The following is a 24,028-nucleotide window of genomic DNA, read 5'->3' on the forward strand; positions in this document are numbered from 1 at the left end:
TGAATTCTAATCCGGTCCCCTTTCTTTATTAATGTGGTAATGCTGCCTGGGGTCCAGGGCCATCTCCAGACAGCACGTTTCTGTTGTACCTGTTTGGGTTGGTTTCTTCAGAAAGGTGTCACCTGTTTTCCTGCATCGACTCCGTCTACTAAAGATGACTGAAATGTTATAAATGACTTGGCATAATTATGATGAATACCCATTATCTTACTTGAATGCAATAGAGGCATTAGGTACCATTGAGCATGTGAGAGTTTTTTGTACTTTCATTAAATGACTCCAGTAGTCTGAGTCCTTTTTTTTCTTTTTGTAAGATTTTCATGTGTTTTTAAGTTTTTGGCTTTTACCCCCTTGTTTTGTCATTGTATTAACGATAACATCTTCCTTTGCACAGGATGCATGTTTGCCTCTCCATTTCTAATTTTCTGTAAACCCAAATCAAAAAAGCTTATTAGAATTGTGTGAAATTGGGCAGAAAGACTGAGAAAGGGTCCCAGACACTGACAGTGATGTATGGACGTTACAGTGAACTTTATTTCTTACTGTATTTTGACCACTCAAAAGACTGTTGAGTTTCCTACAGGTTGTTTGGACAACTACATTCTTCTCAGATGAGGCATCGCAGTCTAATAATGATGTGGCTTAAAAGTTGTGTGTGCCCTTAATAAACACTCTGAGGTTTGAAAAACCCAAATTCTCTCTTTTCTGAGTAGCCCTGGTCAGACCGACTACTTAGTTATCCAACTTTTTGATTTTACGTGTGTTTTTAATGAGTCCTTTTAAAGCATTTTCTCGTAGTCCGTATAAATGTTTATAAAATGAATCTGCGTGTAGTTCACAAGCCTCTGTGCAATCCTTCACAATTTAATCCAAGAGAAAGCAGACAGGGCCATGTCCCACATCGGCTGTGGTCCATCAGAGCTTTTCTGAAAGAGCTGGGATGTTTACATTCTTAGGAGGGAGAGAGCAGAGAATACCATTCCATATTTGTACTGGGGTGTCTAGCTTCACAGAGGCTGCTTTATAACAGCTCTGAGCAGTTACCCGGTGTCACAGTTCCCACCCGTGGAATCACATTGCTATGCGCATTCTTCAGTATGCGGCCCCATTCCTCTCAGAGACAGTTATTTACTCTGGGAATCTCTCCAAGCGGGCTACCGGGAATGCTTTTTACTTTTATGGCCACTTGGTCCCTAAGAATAAAGCCAGTCATCCCAAAGGGAAACGTTTTGCCAAGTATCCGATGTGTGCTAGTGACCAGGGCAGAAATGTTCGCAGTCTTCGACCCCAAACTCAACATGAGGACAACCTACTGAACTTGAACTGAGGTACCGAGGATGGACTGTCCGAAAAGTCCTACTTCAGAACATCTACCTGCATTTGCACCGTGATCCAACTTGCATATACCGTTTCAGTTGTATTCATGTTCCAGACAAAAAATTTGTATAATTGTATTCCTTATTTGCTTCTTTACACACTCATCAGTGCTTTCGTGGGGAAAAGACTGGTGTCCTTTCCAGAAGTATCTACTGTCCTTTAGAGGATTTGTCTAAGATAGCTGTGCATGTTGATAAGCATCTCACCTTATTCCTTATAAGTTCCTCACAAAGCTATTGTTTCTCTCACGTTGCTTTCCCCGTTTGTTCTCTACAATGGCTTTTCCAAACTTCCTTTGCTGTCCTCAGGTTTTCATGTCCCTCGACCCTTCCTCCTTTGTTCTTGGAGATGGTGACCTCATACCATTTACCTGGTGTGAGCTCCTGCTCTGTCACTCCAATCTGTCCTGAAATACCTGCATCCACCTGTTTTTCTTCTTTCCTGTACTTGAGACATAGCTTCCCCTCCTCTTTACCGTCTGCGTTTGCCCTTACTTCTATTAGTCAGAACAAGCTCAGGGCTCATTTGCAGAAAATAGAAACCTCTCGAGTTATTTTGGTCAGAAAGGGATTTAGTAAGTACTTATAGAATTGTTGAAAGATCTGGAAGGGCAGGTTTGAGGCAGGGCCTCCAGGAATGACTTCAAACCACTGGCTACCCAGGGGACTGGAAGCTGGGAGTCAGGACCACAGGCCAGCGCTGGCTCTCGGGTTTCACACCTTATGGGTCTGGGATGGGGGAGCCGTCACAGCAGGGGCACTGCTGTGTGCAGAGTGACATCACCTCTCACACTCCACCAGCAAGGTGGACACCCCACGGGCACAGGCCTCGCTCCACGTGAGTCAGCGCCAAACACAGGCTTCCCGCAGCTGCACTTGCTGTGCTGGAACTGTCTCCCACCCCGAGGCTCAACCACGGGCCCCTGCAACACCAGAGGGGGCCTGGAGCAAAAGCTGAGCAACCCAGTCCGCTCAGCCACCGACTGTCGGTTTCCTCAGTTGTTCATCACGTTTCTTCTTATCCGATGTTCTAGATATTCTCTCACGTCTTTTCTTTCCAGTTTAGTGTTTGAATTTCTGCACTCAAGTGCGGGAGGCCTTTTGCTTCCTACTGTAAAGATTGTCCTTTAAAGGTTATTCTTCTTATTATTCCATTGGATTCTGGTCCTTGTCATTTGCTTTCGCCCTGTCCCCCTGAAACTGTAATACAGCTATTTGCAATTGATTCCCCAAAACACTGTGTCACTGTAAACATGAATTCCCCACAACTTGTGGGCTCAGCTCTGGTGCTGGGAAACCCCGTCAAGAAGTGAGGTTGGACGGCAGAATCTGGAAGCAAGCCGTCCGAAGGGGATAGTTACTCATTTGTCACACGGTGGCTTCCGACGTCATTGCTCTGCTGTGCCTAACCATCTCTCGGATTAGAGGAATACAGACCTACCTACCTGGGGCTTCGGTGTCTGAGCCAGCTGGGGAGAGGGGACACTGATTAAATCCTGTATCAGATGTCTGTGGGCAGTTTTGCCAAAGGCCTGAAGTGGGAAACTGAGGAAGGGCCGGGTCTTCAGAAAGAGCTGTTAGATCACAGACTGCTTTGCAGCTTCCATCAAAATGTCTTGACCTCTAAACCTTGTACTTGCTGTCTGAGGTCATCTTTCTCATCCTCTCTTAGTTATCCCTGGGCCCCAAGACTTCCTTCTATGGATTAAAGAATAGCCTGACATGCAGTAGGCTAGATTTATGCTGATTTTCTTTTTCATATATTTTAATGGGTAGAGTAGTGGAATTTAAGGAGGATATTGTCTTGGTTCTACCACTTACTCCGACATCTTCCAAGATGACTCACCGGCAAGTTATACATGAAAATACAGCCTATGAGACAAGACGTAGTTTCACCAACAGGAAGCTGACAATATTGACATGGCACGCACACAACACAAAATAGTAGAAGTACAAAGTTCTGTGAAAACTCAAATTTGATACTTGCTTTCTATCCAGTTCTCGATGATTTGGAAATGAAGTGATAATAAGAGAATAGAAAAAGGAACTTGTTTTTTCATTTTGCCAGGAAATTGTTTATTCATAAAACTAACTTAGCATAGCTGACACTCTTCTTAGATTTATTCTATAATACGAAATAAAAATAATGTTAAATTTCCCAGGGAAGCCTTAACTTTCCATTTTTACTTGGTTGCAGTAAAATAAATCTTCCCTGTCAGGGACCAAGAAGCTGGAAGCAATAGAACACAGTATTGGGTGAATATTTATGGGACTAGTGTCTCTCTTAGTTATGGGGCCTGATTAAACTGAGAGACGCTGAAAGGGAGGAGAGTATTGTATGGGTAGAGGCTCACTCGTCTATCTGACATATGAGCTGTAGAGTGAGGCCTCTAGGGGAATGTCCTCAAAGCAAAGGAATGACACGGCACGTCCACAGATGTATGTTGTATGGAGTCACAGTCGGCGAAAGACACTCATACTTGATCTTGAATTTGTAACATATTGGGTCATAATATTGACTATTTTCCAATCTTTAAAGCATGTTTAACATATATCTCTTAAAATAATAAAAGAGGAGGAGGAAGAAGAAAAACACAATAAAACAAAACCTGGTTTAAGGACAGAGCAGGCACGTTTTTGTCACCTCAGCTTACCCCTTCCATTTCCTCCCTGACTTAGTTCACCGTCTCTGCCAATCGCCACTCGAGGCTCCTCTCTCTTCACTCCAAGTTTCATGGTAGAGAATTGAGACTGCTGACTACGGAGGAATGTATGTAGTGGTTCAAAACCCAAGCTCTGTACTCAGATCTCTGGGTTCAAATTCTGGTCCTCGTTGTGTCCTTTTAGGCAAAGTACCTGACTTTCCTGAGTCTCAGTGTCCTAATCTATATCATCTATAAAGTAAGGTGATGGCAGTCCATCTGAACATATACACGTGGGAGTGCATTTACACCTCTCATTGGGTTTGCTAGAGGTAAATGATGTAAGGATGCAAAGGGCTTAGCATAGTAGGTGCTCAATAAAAACAAGCCACCAGTGTTTAAATATTTGTATTATTATTTCTGCCGGGAAACATAATAAACAGCCTGACTTCTTCCATCTTTCAGTTATGAAATGCGTACTTAATGAGGAAAAGACAGACAAAACGTTATCTTAGATTAGGAGGAAATAATGCCAACTACCTGGCTAAAAACTGACAACAAATTCAGATATTTTCAAACATCTTGCAGACAAAGTACCAACATTTCACATCTTTTCTCGTTCCTTTCGTGTGTGTGGGAAGCCAACAGACTGTCACCCAGACGGCGTCCCTTCCTGTGTGAGCGGATGTGTGCCATGGAACAGAACACGTGTTCCCTCCAATCCCCGTTATCCATCTAGAGAGGTCAGCTCTATGAGCTCTGTTTCGCGTTTTAGAAACTAAATCTCAAAGGCAGAATGTCACTGACCTAAATTCAGAGAGCCAGCTTTGGAGCCACACCAGGCCTGCTTCCTTCAGAGCTGAGGTCCTTTCTGACAATGACGTGGTTTAGGAATACAGGACTAACGGCCTACGGAGAAGACTGTGGATACATTCACTGAGAGAGACTCGGGCCTGTCAATACTAATGATTTTTACGTCCACACTCACTCTTATGACTGGCAGTGTGTCTCACTTTCACAATTAAGAATATTTTTAGGAGTTAGAATTTTTACTCACATGTATAATGCATAATTATACAAATTATAAGCATACATAATTATATATGATGTAAGGGAAAGATCTTTTGTACACTAATAAGTGTTTATTCTTCCTACCACACCGATGAGCAGAACCATACTGGTGAAGCTGGTGATTGCGAGGGATATGCTTATACGTAATAGTCTCTGTCATACACTCCCTGGCTTAGTAATCCGAATAAAAATGGACACAGAGGAGTCCATCCGAAAAACCTTTGTGGCAACGAAAGTATCACCATGGTTAACATGATTCTTGAGGGAAAAGCTTTTCCTGCTGCTCAGACGCAGAAGGTCGTCAGCAAGACCCATAGGGCAGACAGTCCTGCCTGTCGGCCTCAGAATGTTGCCAAGGGGCGCTGACTCCCGCAGGGCTGGTCCCCACCTGGTCCTGCCATCACAAGCTTCCTGGGCAGGCATGATGACCAACTGCACTCTTCCCGTCGTCAGCCCACACACATTGGGATGATGGACAGCTGTTAGATTGGGGATGTTTTTATTTTCCAAGGACCACATCTTCCTCTTGCTCCGCAAACGCATGAAGCTGCTTAAAATCCACACAACTTATTGGTGATACAGGGAAACCCCCGCCCCCACAGAGGTCGGGCCTTGGCGACACCTGTTTCCTCCACATAAAACCTCTTTGGCCCCCCAAAGGATGAATTTTCTGTCACTATTCCAGTACATTTGGCTCCATTGAATGAATGGATTTATGCTTCAAAAATAAGCTTCATTATCCACTAATCATATTTCAGAAAAAAAAAATTAAACGAAAGAAATCTAAACAAATAACTCTAACCCTAACTTAAATGTTTTCATTGTTGGATGCTGTTTTATCCTCGACTTATTAATGAATCTTTATTTTAATGAATCTTTATTCATGAATCTTTATTTTAATAATTTCATGCAAGACAAAACAAAACAAATATACTTCACAGTTAAATAGGTATTTTTCAAAACTAGGTGAATACTCTCTTTCTTAGTGCTTTTGTTGCTTCCTGATAGCCTTGGAAATACAGAGTCCATTTAATTTTTGCAATAAATGAGTATGTTCTTCCAAAATAAAAGGAGATTGATTTATCAGAAAAGTGGTAGGGCTTCTATAGATCATAATTTATGACAATAAAAGGATGGAGCCTTCCAGAACAAAATTAACTGAATCACTTCAAATTTCAATAGCATCATTGCTTTGGCACTTAAAGGTCTTCTTTTGCTTTCAAGAGTTTCATTTAAAATGTAATGCCCTTGGAGATACAAACTTTAAATCTGTATCAGGCAACATATTATTATCATTTAAGACCATTAGTGGGCAGTTGTTAGAGGTGCATTGAAATGTGTTTCATAGCCAATCAAAAATGAGCTGCTCCCCTGGTTTTGACTTCAGACCCTTCATTTTAATGGTCAGGGAGGGATCACCTTGGTAGAAAGTATCTAGAGGGGGATCATGAGGGGTTCTTAAACTCGAGATTTTATGATCACGACATAGTTCATCATAGATGATAACAGTTCGTTGAGAACTATTAAACTCACATTATAAAATGAAACCTAAACCCCTTAGTATCACTCAGGGTCCCAGCAGGAAGTAGCTGCCAGGTTCAAAGGCGTAATTAAAGACAACATAGTGCAGGGACTAAGGGCAGCCTTAGCGCCAACGAGGAGGACGCTGGGAGATTAAGGGCAGAAGCTGTTACTACCCTGAGGCCTGAATATGCGGGGACATGTGTGTGTGTGGGGGGTTGGAACGTGACAAAAGTTAAGGCCCGCAGGTGGGCAGCCAGGCAGGAGCTGTGACTGTCTAGTGGGGGGACACAGCCATTGCCAACCCCTGGCCCAGGGGGTGCAGCAGGGACAGCATGTGCCTCACCTCACGGTGCCCTGTCTCTGATCTCTTACGGCGTGGAGGGGTTCCTGTTGACCAAACCCCGCCAGGAGCCAGCGTGCAAAGGCAGGTCCCCGCGCTGGCACGAAGCAGAGCTGGGGAGAGTGGACGAGGGATGAGCAGCGGCGGTTACCCTGGGATGACCCAAAGGGACACAGACCTCCAGCCACTTGTCACTCAGGAGCGTGGGACTCGCGCGAGGGCCTGCTCCTCCGTGGTTCTCTTCTCCCAGGGTCTGAAGGTTCTCCTCCAGGTTTTCATTTAGTTCTTGTTCTATGTCGTTCTGTGCTAGAACATGAGGCATCCTTAGAGCAGGGCTGTTTTGATTTTTTGCAAAATAATCTCTTTTTCTTTCTTTTTTGCTAAAGTCTGCTTAGTACCAAATCTTGACTAGTTGATTTCAAAGAAGGATTTCTCCCTTTGACATAATTTGAATACCCTGGCTGCCTAATTTCCCTGTTACGCTGGGATCGCGTTCTGGAGTTCATTCAGCTGTACCGCTCTCACCTTAAACAGCCCTCCCGCCCTACATCTCCTCCTTACATGCAGTGTTCCAGCCACCTTAGCAATGGGAAAGGATTTTAAAATTTATTTTAATATGAGAATCATTTCGTGATTGGGATCAAACTTCACAGTGTGACATAATTGTTTTCAATGTATATTCAATTTAAGCACACTACTTCCCTCATTCTTCTCTATTCTTTGTATCTTATATTCTCTTTCCTCCACCATAGAAACCCCCTCCTTTTCTGCTCCCTTACAACTCTGTCCATTCGGTGTTGACTTTGTGATACATAATACACAGTGCGTGTGAGGGGGTGAAAGTGTGGAAGGGGGTCTTCCAGGTCAACAGGTGAATATAAAATCAGGGCTGACTTTACCGTCTGCAGATCCATTCACCTTACCCAAGTTCAAGTTTCTTGGCGACGGTGGCATGGTTTTCACAGGTTATGTGATGCTAACTGTTGCCTTCTTTTTCCTCCACTCAGATCCGAAGCCAGAGCAAAGCCTCTGGGTCTGGGCTCTGTGAGGGCGATGAAGTGGTTTCCATCAACGGCAACCCGTGCGCAGATCTCACCTACCCCCAGGTCATCGAGCTCATGGAGAGCGTGACGGACTCCCTGCAAATGCTCATCAAACGGTACAGAACTTTACATGCTTTCTCCTGGAGCGAGATGGGACTGGTTAGAGCTTCTGTTATGCATATAATTTGTCATTTATGGGGAATCGGGGTGCTCTGTAGAAGGGTAGTAGAGGTAAACAGAAACACCACAGTGTTGGAGAAGTGGCGATTCTAATCCACTGAATTTTCTGGTTGATTGAGAATTAACTTGAAAGTCTTTGTTTCAAGAACTGTGTTGAGAACGTAAAAGTAGTTTGGTATTTAAAAGTAGTTCCTTAGACAGCTCAGTATATTGCACATAATCTAATCCTTCTAGGTCAAGATTTTGTGGTGGGTCAGGATCACTAAATTTAATTCACAGATTCACAGACAAATTAGAAACCTTTAAATGTTAAGCCATTGCATTGTACAAGGATTTCTTATAGAAAGAAAATGCTGAAGAGAAGGAAAAGAACAAGTACAACAGAAAATCCTTAAGGGCAGCCAGTTTCTGCTTGCCAGGACCTTCAGTAAAACCAGCTTTCGGGTATGGGCAAAAGCTTGTGGTGAGAATCAAGGTTTCGGCCTGTCAGGGCAAGTCACTGGTTAATTGGATATCTCCAAATCCACGCTCCCTGCTAAATTGCTTAAAAATGCAGAAGTCAACTTTAAACATAAAAACAAAAAACAACGAGAACAATCGCAAAACACTATAGCATCGGCATTTCTACTGTGTGCAACCCATAGTCCAGTCCATCCTAACTGAAGTGGACCATCGCATGGTAGTGAGTCCAGAAAGGAAAGCCCTGGGCTCCTGGGAGCAGCCTGCTGGGAGATGTCCCAGGACCTCTCACAGAATCTCAAAGCCCTTCTGGTTTGGCCCTAACTTTACAGAAACACTATATACAGCATTAGGATTCCATTTCTATGCCAAGATGAACTCACTATGGCCAAAATCTTGTGAAAATAAAAGAAATCTTGCACTGTCTCTAGAATCTCCCACCTCAAAATTTACCCATCAAGTTCAGAGTTTAAGCCCTCTGGATCCTACTTATTTATAAAGCTGCCATTTGCTTTTAAAAGGAACCTAAGAGGAATATTGCCAGGAGCAGTCACAGGGCTTGTCATGAGTGTGCATAAATCTCAGAGCAATTCGAACACTTCCAACTTTGTAAAGGTTTAATCACATCCAAAAGTGGGTGGGGAACTTTTCTAATTTATTCCCTTTTTAGTGTCTCTCCTGAGATAATGAGGCCCGTTCCTTTGGAACACATTGTGGTCTGGGAAGTCCCTACCAGTACTTGTTTTGACTACGACGGCTCTCATTGGGAAAGACCTTGGCGGTTTAAAGCTGAGTTTTAGGTACATATTTACTTTCAGAAATAAGTGGACTAGTTGTCTGCTGCTTTGCACAATTGGAATCAAGGTTATTATTATTTTCTCTTAAGTATTTTGACTTTGACAAAACAAATAATTAATTGATGAGATTCAAAATGGAATCTCAAAACCAGCCCACAGGCAGCCATCACCATAACCATCTCACCGTCATCGTGGCCACCACCATCGTCATCGTCACCATCACCATCATCACCATCACTCTGCCTATCTGAACATTGTTTCCTGGAATTAAATACTTCTCTCACTCATATAACTGCCTTCTACACTAGAGGAAAATGGTTTACTTTTCCTGGACTCTTACCCAGAGAAACCTGGGTCAGACTATCTTTAGAGACTCCTTTATCATTAAGTCTCTATTATCTTAAATTTTTTTAAAATTATTTAATTGTGCGTCAGGGAGGAAGACACACAATTTTTGTCGATCCTTCTAAGTTCTTCTGGCTGCTCTGAAAATTAAATTAACAGGAGAAAATAACCAAATTTAATTCTGTCGGTATGTACGGGGGCCCGAGGGCAAGGTAGGCAGCTGAGGCTTAGGTGCCACCTGGAGCTAAGGAGCCCAGGTAGTGGTTTGGGACTTCACCAGAGAGGAGGGCCATTCCTGTGGAGATTGAGATATGCTGGGCATATAAATGTTTGCTGGGCCCTGCAGCGACAGTGGGACAAAAAGGACTCCAAGCTCCTCCAGTCTGCCCACCACACCCAGCCCACCCAGGCTCTTTGTAGATATATCTCTGCTGATGGCTGAGTCCTGGGAACAGGTCCTCTGTCTAAATTCTTTTAGGGACTAAGGGGAAAGGTCAAAGTTTCTTCCCGAGTCTTTTGCTTCTTAAAAATAAAATAATCCACATACCATTTTGGGGTGTCATTTAGCTTCCCTACACAGGAGGCATAAATCGCGGGCCTGAGCACCTATGTAGACTGAATGGAAATGAGCATTTTAAGGTATAAAGCTTTAACCCCTGGTGTTTTCATGATTTTTATCCTTGTGCATCCATTTTACTTCGGCTACCAGTAAATGTTAACATTTATCTGACCCATTTGCCCGTATTACAGTCTGTAAGGCTGGAATGAATTCAGACGACTCTCGTCTCTGTTTCATAACTGACTGCTAACACAATTCAAAGTGATTTAATCTATCCCCTCCCGAGGCCTTCCTACATTGAAACTCTCTGACCTTTTTGTACCCTCCAATTCAGTCCTATTAAGTGTATTCATCATTTCCTACATAAGAAAGATCTAATTTGCTGTCATCATGTTTTGAAAACACTGTATTATAATGTTTGTTTGTTGTTTGTTTGAATCACTGGGAAGCTTTACAGATTACATACTGAGAGAAAGCTGCATTTCATTTGTTTGTTTAGTTTTGTTTTGCTAAATGCAGTCAAAAGCAAACTTAGGAGTAATTATTTTGAATGTTAGTCTGAAATTCCATGACCACATAACTTCTAAGGTAAATGCCCTTGAGAATAGAAGGAGGGGCTCACTCCTTCTAACTGATGACCCTGCATTAGTCAGGGTGCATTCTGAGGGAGGGAGAGGCAGACAGACACCATTGCTGCTTAAAAAAAAAAAAGAAAAGAAAAAGAAAAAAACTTACAAATGTAAGAAACAAAGGCATCTCCTACAGCTGTTCTGTGAATGACGCTTCTCTTCTAAAAGCAGTTAGAGTTTAAATTAGAGTTTTAGCAAGAAGTCATTTAACCCTTAAACTGACATTGCTTCTTGCAAATCCAAATGTGCAAAAGCAACTGGGAAAGTTCCGGTGAAAATCAAAGGACTGAGGTGTAGAGACCTGGGCTCCTGAGCTGAGAGACAGAGGAACAGCTTGACTTAGAGATACTCTAAGGAAAATGCTCAAAGAGATAGGTTCAAACAGAAGAGGGGGAGACGTCTCGGATTATAAATACTCCATGACTCGATGATTCATTGTGGCATGGAAAGGATCTCTCTTTACACAAGAGTGCTGGGCTGGGGTCCACTTATTACAAAACACATGCTCACTGGAGCTTAGAAAACAGCTTGTATTTCATTCCATTCAAGAAAGCACAGTCTCTAAAAGGGTTACTTGAATTATCTGTATATTAATATTACTCTGGAGCTGCTGCGCATGTTTCTGTGACTTTATAATGTCCAGACCTAAACTTAGTCATTGAAATGCTTTGTCGTATTGAAACAAAGATAGTTTTTGGAAAACAGCTGCATGATTATAGATAAAGAGCATCATGTCGCTGTAACCTGTGCGTTTATAAAATAAAAGTTGAACCTATGCTGGATTTAGGTTTCATAATCATTTGTAAGTGTTTTCACTTTGCTTTAAAGGAAAAATTATTAGGGAGATCTTTAAAGAATTATCTGAACATGTCGCCAATTTTTGTTTTCAAACATGTGGCAGCTGATATTTAGGAGGAAACACTGTGACTGTATCATGTATTATGCATCATAAAAATGTCAGGAAGTTCTTTGGCAGGTGTAAGGCGCTCTGAGTTAACTGTCTGGAATGATTTTTCTGTGTGCAGACCTTCCAGTGGAATAAATGAGACTTTGATCTCTGGAACTGAAATCAAAAACCACGAGCATCTCCCCCAGGAGGGGTGCATGGAAAGCACCACCCTGCAGATCCGACCGGCCGCAAAATGCCAGTACAGAGAGTCCTGCGGCACCCCCATCAAGAGTGGAGCCCCCCTTGCTGAGGACCAAGGAAGTGGTCCTGGTTTTTCTGGGAACAAAACAGAAGAAACAGTCCTGAGCTACCAGGTGGTCCCTCACATGTCTGGCGCCCCAAGAGGACACTTGACAGGGGAGGCCATCCTGTGGGAGAAGGCAGCAGTGGGGCAGCCAGGCCCTGTGGTTAAGCTACAGCTGTCCCTTTCCCCTGAGGGACCCAAGGGCACTAGAGCCCCTGCCGTGGCTCTCCTGGGGGCGGAACAACTCAAGTCTCCTGACCCAGATCCTAACTTACACCAGGGCAGGGCTGTCCACATACACTCAGTCCCCACTGAGGACAAAGGGGACCCCTCTCCGCGGTCCAGCAAGATAATTCAGATCTCCAGTGGCCACGAGCTGAGAGTGCTCCAAGCCAGGGAGGCCGGGGACGCGGGGCTGCCCCGGGTGGAGGTGATCCTCGACTGCTCTGACACGCAGAAGGCGGAAGGGTGCAGGCTTCAGGCAGGAAGCGGGGGTGTGGATGCTCCCTGGGAAGGAGGGCCGTCAGAAGCACCTCCTTCTCTGGTCTCCTTTGCCGTCTCATCAGAAGGCACCGAGCAGGGAGAAGAGCCACGCTGGGAAAGGGATCCCAGCAGACCGCACAAGCACAGAGCGCGCCACGCACGTGAGTCCTGCGGGGGCTGGTGGGGGCCACCGGCTGGGCATCTGGAGCTGCTCTGCCTGCGTGGGCTTTTCTTCTGTTTTCTTTAAAAAGGATTATCCTTATGTCTTTCGTTGGCTTTTTAAAAGTTATTAATGCACAAAACAGCATGAGATTGTGGAGATTACCAATTGCTGAGTTGGAAGCAATATGTTTGAATTCGGTAGTAGAATTAAATGTTTTTAATGCACTTTCTTGTGTCCTCAAAGGCACAGGAACTGTTAAAGAAAATAATACTTTTCATGTTGCCTTTTTGGTTTGTCTCAGAGCGTGGTAATATTATTTCATGTTAAACAGCATATGGGAGCATTTGAAGTGAGGTGGACTCTGAGTTTAAATGTCAAAAACTGTTGAGTCTGCTGCTCACAGGCGTCTGTAAAATACAGGCTCCACCACTGACATTAAAAGCAGATCCTGACTTTGAAAAAAACCATTGTGCAGCTTGATGATGCTTGCAGAAGTGGCTTGATGGACAAGCACATGTGGAAAACCGAGCGGTTACATGATCCAATCCGTCTTGTCAGTCTTCACTAGACTGCCCAGCGTTTCATCTACCTTCTAGACACAGCAGCCAGTCGCCAGGGCCACCAGGAGGCATTTAAATGTCCCTGAGCAGAAAACCAGCTTAAATGCAAGGCTTTTTACAGTGTTTTGTTTTGTTTTACCCAGAGGAGTGATGAGAGAAAGAAGAATGATGGTAAGAATGGCAGTTAGGCTTTATGCTTTTTGCTATTTTCTTTCATTTTCCCCCCCACAATTTTTGGAATTTCATTTGAGGAGGTAGAAGCTCCTCAAAGGCACTTGGATGTGTGAGTGATACACAACAGTCGTGAACTTGGTTATTCAAAGGAGTAGATTAAGTCTTCTAACCGACATTTATTCCGTTCGAAGCATATTTTTAGCATAACCATCTGTAGCTCTATTGGCAAGTGCTGTTGGTCGCTCCGTATACTTTATGCATCTGTAGGCTTCTCCACATTGATAGCATTTTAAACGGCTGTGTCAAGGCGGGGTTCACATACTTCACATTGGCAGTGAGGTCAGCAGCAAGCGTGCAACTGTGACTGTCAGTTTCACAGTAAGTTGTGCAACGCTAGTCAAGAAAGTCACATTTCTTGTAATTACTAAATTATAACAAGATAACCACACTTTTTGCTGTTTTTCCCTAAACAAAATTTAACTTCCAGTGAAAATATGTAACTTCATCATAAAACTACTTACTATGATTCTATTTTATTTTTTAAAAATTAACCATTTTAAGTCTGATTTTTAGTACAAAAAGAGCTAATTTTTCAATCATAAAAATATTCAAAAATTTTTCTGAAATTTCCATTTGACTGTTTTGAGGAGTCAAAACTTATTTGTGAATCATGCTCATTATCACTGAATACATGATTATAATTAATTGATGCTATAAATTAATTTGCCATCAATTGATTTTTATACCAATAAAATTTTTAATTTAAATATATACTTTTTTTGTTATTTTAAACTGTCAAACCTCATTTTAAATGACTTAATTTCTGCATCTGCTTTTATCCACAGTTTTAAGGTTCACCAATCATATAATTTTTAAATTTCCTCAAGATTTACACTTATTGTTGCTGCAACCAAAGTAGTCATATGTTTGCAGAACAGCAATGCATTCCAGATTCATCTAGAGAACTTTGTAGCTGAAGTTTCTTTCATTCACAATGGTCTAGCATTCTGAATTATTAATAATTGTTCACTCACTACTTTCCATTACTATTCACGTCATTTTTGAATTTATATTAGTTCAGTTTCTGTGAATGCATAGACTTTGGGGGCAAGTCAAAGTAAAAATAAAGACGAAGAAGAAAACATGAATATTTAAAGGCATTACATTAAAACATTAATCTAAATAACATGTTCTTGTCCCCCGCCCTCAAACACACACTTTTTTAAAAACCTTGGAAATAGTTTTATATTGCCATTTTGCTTTTTAATTATGGAAGTACAAGATATGTCTTAACGGTTTTTTTTCCTGAAAATATTATGTCCTTAAATCACTTCCTTTTTAGTTTTGATTACATCCTATTAAGTGAGATTTACTAGCCAGTGTTTATCGTTTAAGTATAAGGATCCATACAGAAACGTGAAACATATATTCACATCAGCACACATAAAAATGGATTGGCGTGAGCAAGTAAAACAACGCTCTTTAGAGTTCCGAGCGTCGTTGTCACTGCACAAGGTTATCACTGCACAAGGACACATTTCCAGGAAAAGGCAGAGAGGTGGGTTGGATGGCTTCAGCATGCAGCGCCCCGTTTTCAGTACGCGCGGTTCTGCCGTGTACCCCCCGGGAGCGGATTTCCGAGTGGCTGTGCCGTGTCCCCTGAACTCATCATCTCAGTGTGCCTCTGTCCTCTCCCCAGGGCTCCGGAGGAGTGAAAGCCTCTCCGAGAAGCAGGTGAAAGAAGCCAAGTCTAAATGCAAAAGCATCGCCCTGCTCCTGACCGACGCCCCCAACCCCCATTCCAAGGGGGTGTTGATGTTTAAGAAGCGGCGGCGGCGGGCACGGAAGTTCACGCTCATCAGCTACGGGACGGGCCAGCTGGGGCGGCAGGGGGACGCGGAGGTCGAGGACGACGGCGGCGACGGGGACGACGCCTGGGAGGAGGCTCTGCTGGGCGCCAGCGAATCGGACGCAGACGAGGAGCTGCCGTCAGACGCGGACGACAGCGCGCGCGTGGTGAGCTTCGACTGGGATTCGGGACTGGGGGACATTGAGAGGAGACTGGGCCGCGGGGACACGATGGACCTGCTGCCGGACACCACGGGCAAGGGGGCGCTCATGTTCGCGCGGCGGAGGGAGCGGATGCACCAGATCAGCGCCCAGGAGGAGGAGCGCGCGGGCGGCCTGGGCCCCGCGCCTTCCCCGCAGCGGGCGGAGCAGGTGGCGCCGATGGCGCAGCACTCGGCGCGCGGGAGCTCCGTCGAGGTGAGCCGGGGGCCCGGCCCCGCGCCCCAACACAACGGCCTCAGGGCGGCGCCCGAGACGGCGGAGGCCGGCAGGATGGCGCCCACCAACAGGACGGCCAAACCCTTCCCGGGGCCTGGGAACCCGCCCGCCACGCTCTTCTCCGCACCCCGGGGTGCGACCAGCCCCATGGCCGACTTTCCCGCGCCCCCGCCTTACTCTGCGGTCACACCGCCCCCGGAAGCCTTGGCCAGAGCGGCGTCGAGCCCCGTGGCCGGCCCCGCACAGCCCCCGCCGTGGCCGCAGCCCGCCCCGTGGTCCCCGCCGACCTTCTACGACTCGTCGGAGCGCATCGCCTCCCGAGATGAAAGGATCGCGGTGCCGGCCAAAAGAACAGGCATACTGCAGGAGGCCAAGAGGAGAAGCACGGCGAAGCCCATGTTCACCTTCAAGGAGCCCAAAGTGAGTCCCAATCCCGAGCTCCTGTCGCTCCTCCAAAACTCGGAGGGCAAACGGGGCGCGGGAGCTGGCGGCGACTCGGGCCCCGAGGAAGACTACCTCAGCCTAGGGGCAGAGGCCTGTAATTTCATGCAAAGCCCCTCTGCCAAACAAAAGACACCACCTCCCGTCGCTCCCAAACCTGCCGTGAAGTCCTCGTCCTCCCAGCCAGTCACTCCCGTTTCTCCAGTCTGGTCGCCCGGAGTGGCTCCCACCCAGCCTCCTGCCTTCCCCACGGCCGGCCCAGCGCAGGGCACCGCGGTCTCGTCCATCAAAATAGCCCAGCCTTCTTACTCTCCCGCCCGGCCCGCGAGTGCCCTCAACCTGGCTGGCCCCTTCAAAGGCCCACAAGCAGCAGTGGCCAGTCTGAACTCCACAGCCAAGCCCACGGCTCCCACACCAGCAGTGGGCGCTGAGCACGCTGCCGCGGTGGGGCCGTCCCACGAGCTCCCGGGGATGCGCGGGAAAGGGGCCCAGCTCTTTGCTAAGAGGCAGTCGCGGATGGAGAAGTACGTGGTGGACTCGGACACGGTGCAGGCCCACGCCGCTCGCGCTCAGTCCCCCACGCCGTCGCTCCCGGCTGCGTGGAAGTACTCCTCCAACGTCCGAGCACCGCCTCCCCTGGCCTACAACCCGATCCACTCCCCGTCCTACCCACCGGCCGCCATCAAGTCCCAGCCGGCAGCGCCACAGGCCTCCAAGACCAGCAAGAAAAAGGGCAAGAAGCCCCTCAATGCTTTGGATGTCATGAAGCACCAGCCCTATCAGCTAAATGCGTCCTTGTTCACTTTCCAACCCCCAGATGCAAAGGCTGGCCTCCCCCAAAAGTCACCCGCTAAGGTCAGCTCGGTACCGGCCATGAAGCAGCAAGCTCTTCCTCCCCGGGCCGTGAACGCCAGCTCGCCCACCGGCCTGCGGGCCTCGTCTGTGTACTCGGTGCCAGCCTACAGCGCTCAGCCGGCCTTCTTCGCGGAGGCCACCTCACCGGTCAGCGCCTCCCCAGTGCCCGGGGGCATTCCCAGCTCGCCAAAGCAAGAGTCAGCCTCGGCAGCGTATTTTGTGGCGCCAAGGCCGAAGTTCTCGGCCAAGAAAAGTGGTGTCGCAGTTCAGGTGTGGAAACCATCGATAGCGGAAGAGTAATCTTGTAGCGGAAGCCGGGTGTCCACTTTGCTTGAAACAAATTGTTTGCAGTGTTACCTGAGTCCCCGAGAATGCCTAGCAAGTCCTCCACTTACTTATTTCACATGTCACTTGTCAGTGGGGTCCAAGGAGCCTAACACTCTTAATGAGTCTAAATCTAACGCAGATCGATTTAAACCGTATTTATCTTCTTTGCTCACTTAAAAACTCCGGGGGCACCCCAAGTAGACATGTGCCGTTGTAGTAGGTAAGCAGGATACCTAGGGCTTATGCGTTAGCCACGAGAGAGACAGTGATCAGCATAATCCGAGCTCAGGACACAGCCCTCCGTAACAGGACAGCTGTGCTCCTGTGGAGAATGGCTCAAAGTCGTGAATTGACTGAGATTTCCTTTTTAAGCAGCGCCTTATCTCTGTTCCTAGTGTTGAGAGATAAGAAATTCATCGAGGACAGGGATGGCTCTGGTCTGTCAACCTCAGCCAGCCGTGTGACACGTGGGGGGGGGCACTGGGCATTGGGGCACGTGCAGGTCAGTAAGGCGGTGAGAGACAGGGTATTGGTGATTACTGAGCAGTTAGGATGTATCCAGTTCCTTGCCAGGTGGCTGACAAATAAGAGCTCATTTCAGAAGACTTCTTTCAAGTCCACGGGCCGGGTGAGGAGGATGCCCGCTAGAGAGTGGTGCCCACGCCCTCCCGTGACTTGAGAAGCTGAGTGAGTACCTCCGCGGCCCGTGAAAGCGCACGTGGTTTCCCCGGCTGAGGCAGGCGGTGGTACAGGGCGGCGGAGCAGCGTGTGCAAGGTGGGGGGCTGCAGGTAGAGGTCCGTGCCACCATGGTTTTCCCTTGGAAGCCGGCGGGTGATGGAGCACAGGGCCTGACTGAAGCAGGAGGGACGGAGCGTGTGCGTGGCGGCCAGAGCGGGAGAGCGCGATGGTTACCATCCTTTCTGAGTGACCGCACACACTTGTTTTTCTCGCGTTTCTTTTGCCTTTTGTCAACTGCTTGTCCCACTGTTCCTTGCAACACTATTCTCGCACCTTGACGTTATTACTTATGTCTGATGGACCAGAAGGATTCAGGCAAGGTTACCGTGTAAGTGTGGACGGGTCACGCAGCATGCCATCACCCAGCTGGCTCTGAATTAGTGTTACTGAGCGTAAACCCGAAGACTGTCCTCATATCTATTTTAAGTCTGAGTCTCACCAACCACGGAAAATATTCAATGTGAGTTAATGTAGAGCACACGAAGCGTTTTTGACAGCTCAAGATGACATGCAGCTCCACATCAGGGGAAAACCATCTCCTCCACACAGGAGATACCTTTAAAGACCTCTCATAAAAACTTGCCTGGTTTCAGGATACATGGTACCACTGCAATCCTCTGAAAATGTCTGTATTCCTGTTCTTTTTCTGCTGTCACTGTCCACCTGCTATATTTTTCACTATCCTATTAAAATATCACTTTCTTCTTTATCTGTTCAATGTATTTTTTAAATTCCTGCCTCTACGAGGTGCTCTGACCTGTCATTTCTCTGATAATGCTCTTACACTGTTCCCAGCACATCTGCGTTTCCTTTTTGTGAGCGTATCCATTTTTCCGTATATTGTACAACCGCAAGCCTAAGTCTTTGTAAGACATCACACACTGAGGAGAATGAAGCCAGCCGCCGAGCAGTGGGGCTGATCCTTCTGCTTTTTCTCTGGGAAACCTTCCATTGCCTTTGGTGGCAGTCAACCTAGAGGTGAGAAGTACAGGGTGTATGTAGCTCGGTCTCTTACTTGCCTTTTTGGGAAGTCAGTTAGGATGATTAACACAGGAGAAAGGAAGAAGCCCCCTCTGCATTATGTGACCCTACGTTTGTGTGACTCCTTCCACACACAGGAAGTCTGTTGCATGCTGTGCATTTTGCTTTCTTTTCTACTAGAACCACCAAAAAAGGTGACGCAGGAAAGGAGATCATTTGTATTCTAACTTTGCATTCTTCACATAGCATTCAGAGAACGGCATGAATTAGAGGAAAGATTCGGAACACACGAGGTAATCAGTCTGAGATCATCGGTTCAGGAGGAGCCCGTGATGGTGAGGACCCTGAGGGATCCCCAGTTGTCCGGTGGCCTGTGGTCTGTAGGCATGGGACGTGTCCTCGGTTGTTTCCTGTTGGACAGGTGGTGATCTTAGCAGAGCCACTTTTTGGGGTTGATGACTAGACATGACTAACATGACTGGCACTGTCGTGGGGCTTCTAAGGAGTGTGCCCAGCATGCAGGCACAGCGTCCTCAGCTTCAGCGGGGACCTGGGAGCATGGGTGGCATCTTGAATCACACAGTTCCACATCACAGAAAAGGGCGGGAGCCCCCAAACTATGTCCACAACAGTGTGACCTCACCCCGAGGGAGGCACAAGGAGCAGCTGCTCCCACAGCGAGAGCTGCCCTGTGCCTTTTCTCCCCAACCGGGAGCCCCTGGGAACCTCTGTGTGGAACGAGCTGCAGGGGGCACCTTTCAGGTGGGAGCTGTGGGAATGATGTCAGCATGGCAGGTGGGAGACAGGACACATGAGCTCAGCTTCCCTCCCACCGGGCACCCTTTGCAACCCTTTGTGGCTGGCTTTGCTGTGGTGGCAGCTGTGGGCGGGTTGGTTGGCCATGGGGTTTAGGGAGGCAGTTTTTGTTTAGTGTTTAGCATCTTGCCTCTTCCCTTGTCCTTTGTCAGCAGAATTCCTGGGCAGAGCAACCATATCGTCAGCACAGTAGCAACGATTATTACCTGAGTGCCGAGGTTATGTTGGGTGCCTGTGTGCTCCGTCCCCTAGGGATCGCGGCATGGTTTCCCAGCACTGGGAACAAAATAAAGTATAATCCCAGGCACTGACCGACTGCAGGACCTTATGCAACTTTCTTTCCACGAGTTTCCCCGTAACGATGCCTCAAACCGCAAGTTTGCACAACGCTAGATAGTTTCATTTTATTGGGGTCGCCGTGAATCACAGTAAGATCAGGAATCTGGTAGGATCAGGAATCTGAGTGTTGTCACTGTGATCTCAGAGCACTTGCAGTTTTATTCTAGTATTTCAATAATTGACACATTTTGTTTTGAGAAGGGGGAAGAACACACAGTTGCTGCATTTTGACTATCCATTGATAGGCTAAACCACACGTTTTTAGGACTATGTTTTCTAACACATTTGGGTTGTCATTCTAGAGCATGTAAGTTTGTACTTTAAAATATATCTAGTATGATTGTTAATGATAACGTGTATCTCATTTAATTGTCACAAAAAGCAACTCACTTTGACCGCTGATCCAAGTTACAAACAGTTCTTTAGGTACGTGAGCCAGGGTTCTGTAACGATTCTAGAGAGTGCACACAGAGTCCTTTCAAGAAGTGGGTTGGCTTTTCATGCAGCCTAATGTCTAGCCTAGAAGCAAGCCGCATCTGAGATGTCAGAAGCCGCCGTCATCGTTGAAGGGGGTGGGCCGGCCTGGGTGGGACCACTGTGCTGTTCAGTTACTGGGGTACGGACTCCTGGCCGTGGCTCTGCCTGGACAGGTGGCTCGGACGCTCTCTGGCACTGTCAGAGTGCGGCCTTGTAGGGCGCGAGACACGTGGCTGGTAGGTCTGACTTGGGATGCTTTCAGCGAAACCCTGTGCTGTGTATCATTTCCTCCAATTATACACTGGAGGACCTGACAGCACCCCTGTTCTAAGGGGAAGTCCCAGAAACCCTCAGCTGTTTGCTGAGTCACCACTGGCGGGGCAGAAAGGGAACTGAGCTGATAGCCATCAGAAAGAAGTGACTGTTTTCTGAAAAGCGAAATGCGTAAAATGCTTCACGGAGGGCAGCCATAGCTGTGTGCTTGTTCCCTCCTAAAATCAGAGTTGTTGAGTTTGCTTTAAAATTTGTTAAAAGTTCATGAGAAAGATGTACATTCTTCCCAGAAACACTGACCATCGCTGGTCCTGTGTGCCCTCATCACTGGACTCTGGGGGACACAGACTCATGTAACATGTAAGTGCTGCTGAGGTCGTCAACAAGTGTTCTGGGAAAAAAGCAGCATGGAATTCTTCTCTCGACTTCCCACCAGGGCTGGCTGAGGGCCGTCCATTCCCACGGGGCCCACACACCAGGCAAAATGGCCACAAGAGCCGCATCCTCCCTTTATGATTTAATTTTTTTAAATAAAGTACAAAAATTACAGGCCTTCCTATGAAGTATGAGGCCCATAAAAACCAGCTGCAGCCAATTTTCTTAAAGTTTTTTAAAAACTTAAGGTTTCCCTGGCATGTGTGTCTGTACACTTACCATTGGCACTTGGAAATCACAGATTTCACTACTCAGAGAGGCAACTGAATGAAGAGAAATTTAATTTTAAAATTTAATATTAAATCCTGTCACACGTTTCTCAGACTTCTGACTTTATCAAGGGTTGGCCGGATAATATCTCGCATCTATAGGGTCCCACAGTTGAAATAATCACTACTATTGACACATAGAATTTCTTAAATTTTTATTTTTGGTTCCACATGTTTACCTCATTCTTGCCATGTTTATCTAAATTATGTGTGCTTTCTAATAAAAAGCCTCCCTCCCTCCCTCCCTCCCTTCCTCCCTTCCTCCCCCCTCCTTCCCTTCTTCCCTCCCCCCTCCTTCCCTTCTTCCTTCTACCTGATATTAATACTCAGAACAACGATAGCATTCCAGTGTTATCGGAGGCCTCCTGCTTTCACAGCCCTACCTCTCCAGCCCCTTAGTAACTATGAATGGTTTGTTCATGAAAAACAAAACAAACAAAACAAAACAAAGGATTGCAATTAGCTCTGACTTGCGAAGAAATGCACACTGTAGGCAAAACCTGAGAAAGTAAATATCAAAAAACAAAGTGTTTTGTTCCCCAGGAGACACTGTAGAGCTCAGGGACTCTCCGAATTCTTTACTGGGTGGACTGGTCTGTTTCCCGGGCCCCTCCAGGGCCCTGCAGCCAGCATCAAGGTCTAAGTCAGGATGCCGTGGGGGAATGGGAGCTCTGGCATCACGTTTGTGCCACAGACCGGGAGCTGTTAACTAATTTATGGCAGCAGTGACAATAGCTAGCATTAACTGAGCCAAACTGAGGGCCCTGAATTGTGCCGAGTGTCTTTCACAGATTGCGTCTTTTTTGAGGTATAGTTGACATATAACATTACATCCATTTCAGGTGTCCCACGTGGATCGGTAATGTACACTATATTGTGAAATCATCACCACAGGTCTATTAACATCCATCACCTCACAGTTATTTTTCTTTCATATGATAAGAACTTATAACATCTACTCTCTCGGCAACTTTCAAATACACATCACCGTATTGTTAACGATAGTCACCACGCTGTACACTGTACGTTACGCCTCGGGACTTATTTACCTTATAATAGGAAGTCTGTGCCTTGTGACCCCCTTCACTCATTTCCCCCCACCCCTGCCGCCTCTGGCAACCACCATAGACGAACTCTTTTCATCCGTGTCCTTATGAGATAGGTGCCATCATTGTCCCCAGCTTCTAGATCACACATGGGATTCTGGGGCACAAAGAATTCACCCAAGGTCACGCAGTGTGCAGGAGTGGACCGGCACGCGTGACCAATGACACTGTGAGTTCATTCTCCCCTCAGTTACCCTGAAAGGGAAGCTGTTATTCTCCCCCATTGTACAGATGACGCCTCTGAAGCTCAGAGACGCTAAGCAACTTCTCCAGCAGTGGGCTAGGGTAGGCGCTAGAAATGTGACACCAAGTCTGTGCTCCGCTACAGCACTGCCTGTCCCCAGGCTCCTAGGACCCTGAGTCCTACCATGTGAGACCTGTGCTCTGCTCACCCAACTTCTCCAAGGACTGCTGTATACACTTTACAGGTGGCTTTGAGCTCATCGAGTGACACCTGAAAGGACCCCACTATTTCCTAAAACTGCCCACCAACCCAGATGCTGTGAGAGCATGTTGGAAAAGAAAACCAGCCTGAAAAAGAAGCATCTGTTTTTTAAGTAAAAAATACGGATTGGACAGTGATTTTCGTCTGAGTTCCCCAAATTCTTTCATTTTCTTATTTCAGGATGAAGAGACGATATTCTTGGGCTGGGAGTGGGGAGGAATGTCATTTACAGAAATAAAGCAAAGTGAAACTCTCTGCCTAAAAAGGAGTGTTCCCCTTGGCTTCATGCCATTGTGACAAAATGGAATTCAGGGAACTTTCTTAGTAAGGGGTGAAGCTTGGCTTGCTACTAAACCCACAATCACTTGAGACATTTCAGCAAGAACTCTAAACAGAACAGTGCTGAGGAAGTCACAAGGTTTCAGTGTTTCTTTCAACCACGCTCTAAAGGACAGTTGTCACTGGGCCCTTACAGCTCGCGGTCTCTCCCAGCCCAGGTAGCACTCGTCCTGGATGTGCGTGAGGCATCTCCTTTCTGTGCCTCTGTGTCCTCAATGGAAGCCTTCACAGTTATCTCTGTCAGCCTTGCCAGCAAGGAGGTCTTACACTGTTTCTTTCCAGTAGGTTTTTTTTTTTTCTTCCCTTAAACTATGTCCTATTGTTATTTGAAAACATCTCCTGAGGAGCTAGTATAATGGATG

At 46.4% G+C, this 24,028-nt stretch overlaps 1 protein-coding gene across 2 annotated transcripts in view; it reads left to right on the forward strand.

Moving 5' to 3' along the window:
- SYNPO2 (synaptopodin 2) overlaps positions 1–24,028 on the forward strand; it is a 134,941-nt gene that overhangs the window by 95,638 nt on the left and 15,275 nt on the right. The window contains exons 2-4 of one of the 2 annotated variants that reach the window (XR_004425549.1): positions 7,961–8,112; positions 11,991–12,802; positions 15,238–18,134. Coding sequence is in view for 1 of the 2 variants with exons in the window: in XM_033133685.1 (XP_032989576.1) it covers positions 7,961–8,112; positions 11,991–12,802; positions 15,238–17,390 (3,117 nt within the window). In the remaining variant the exon portion in view is untranslated. The remainder of the gene's footprint in view (positions 1–7,960; positions 8,113–11,990; positions 12,803–15,237; positions 18,135–24,028) is intronic. The other variant, XM_033133685.1, reaches the window with a different exon arrangement.

This window comes from Rhinolophus ferrumequinum, chromosome 18, assembly GCF_004115265.2.
Source record: "Rhinolophus ferrumequinum isolate MPI-CBG mRhiFer1 chromosome 18, mRhiFer1_v1.p, whole genome shotgun sequence".
NCBI lineage: Eukaryota > Metazoa > Chordata > Mammalia > Chiroptera > Rhinolophidae > Rhinolophus > Rhinolophus ferrumequinum.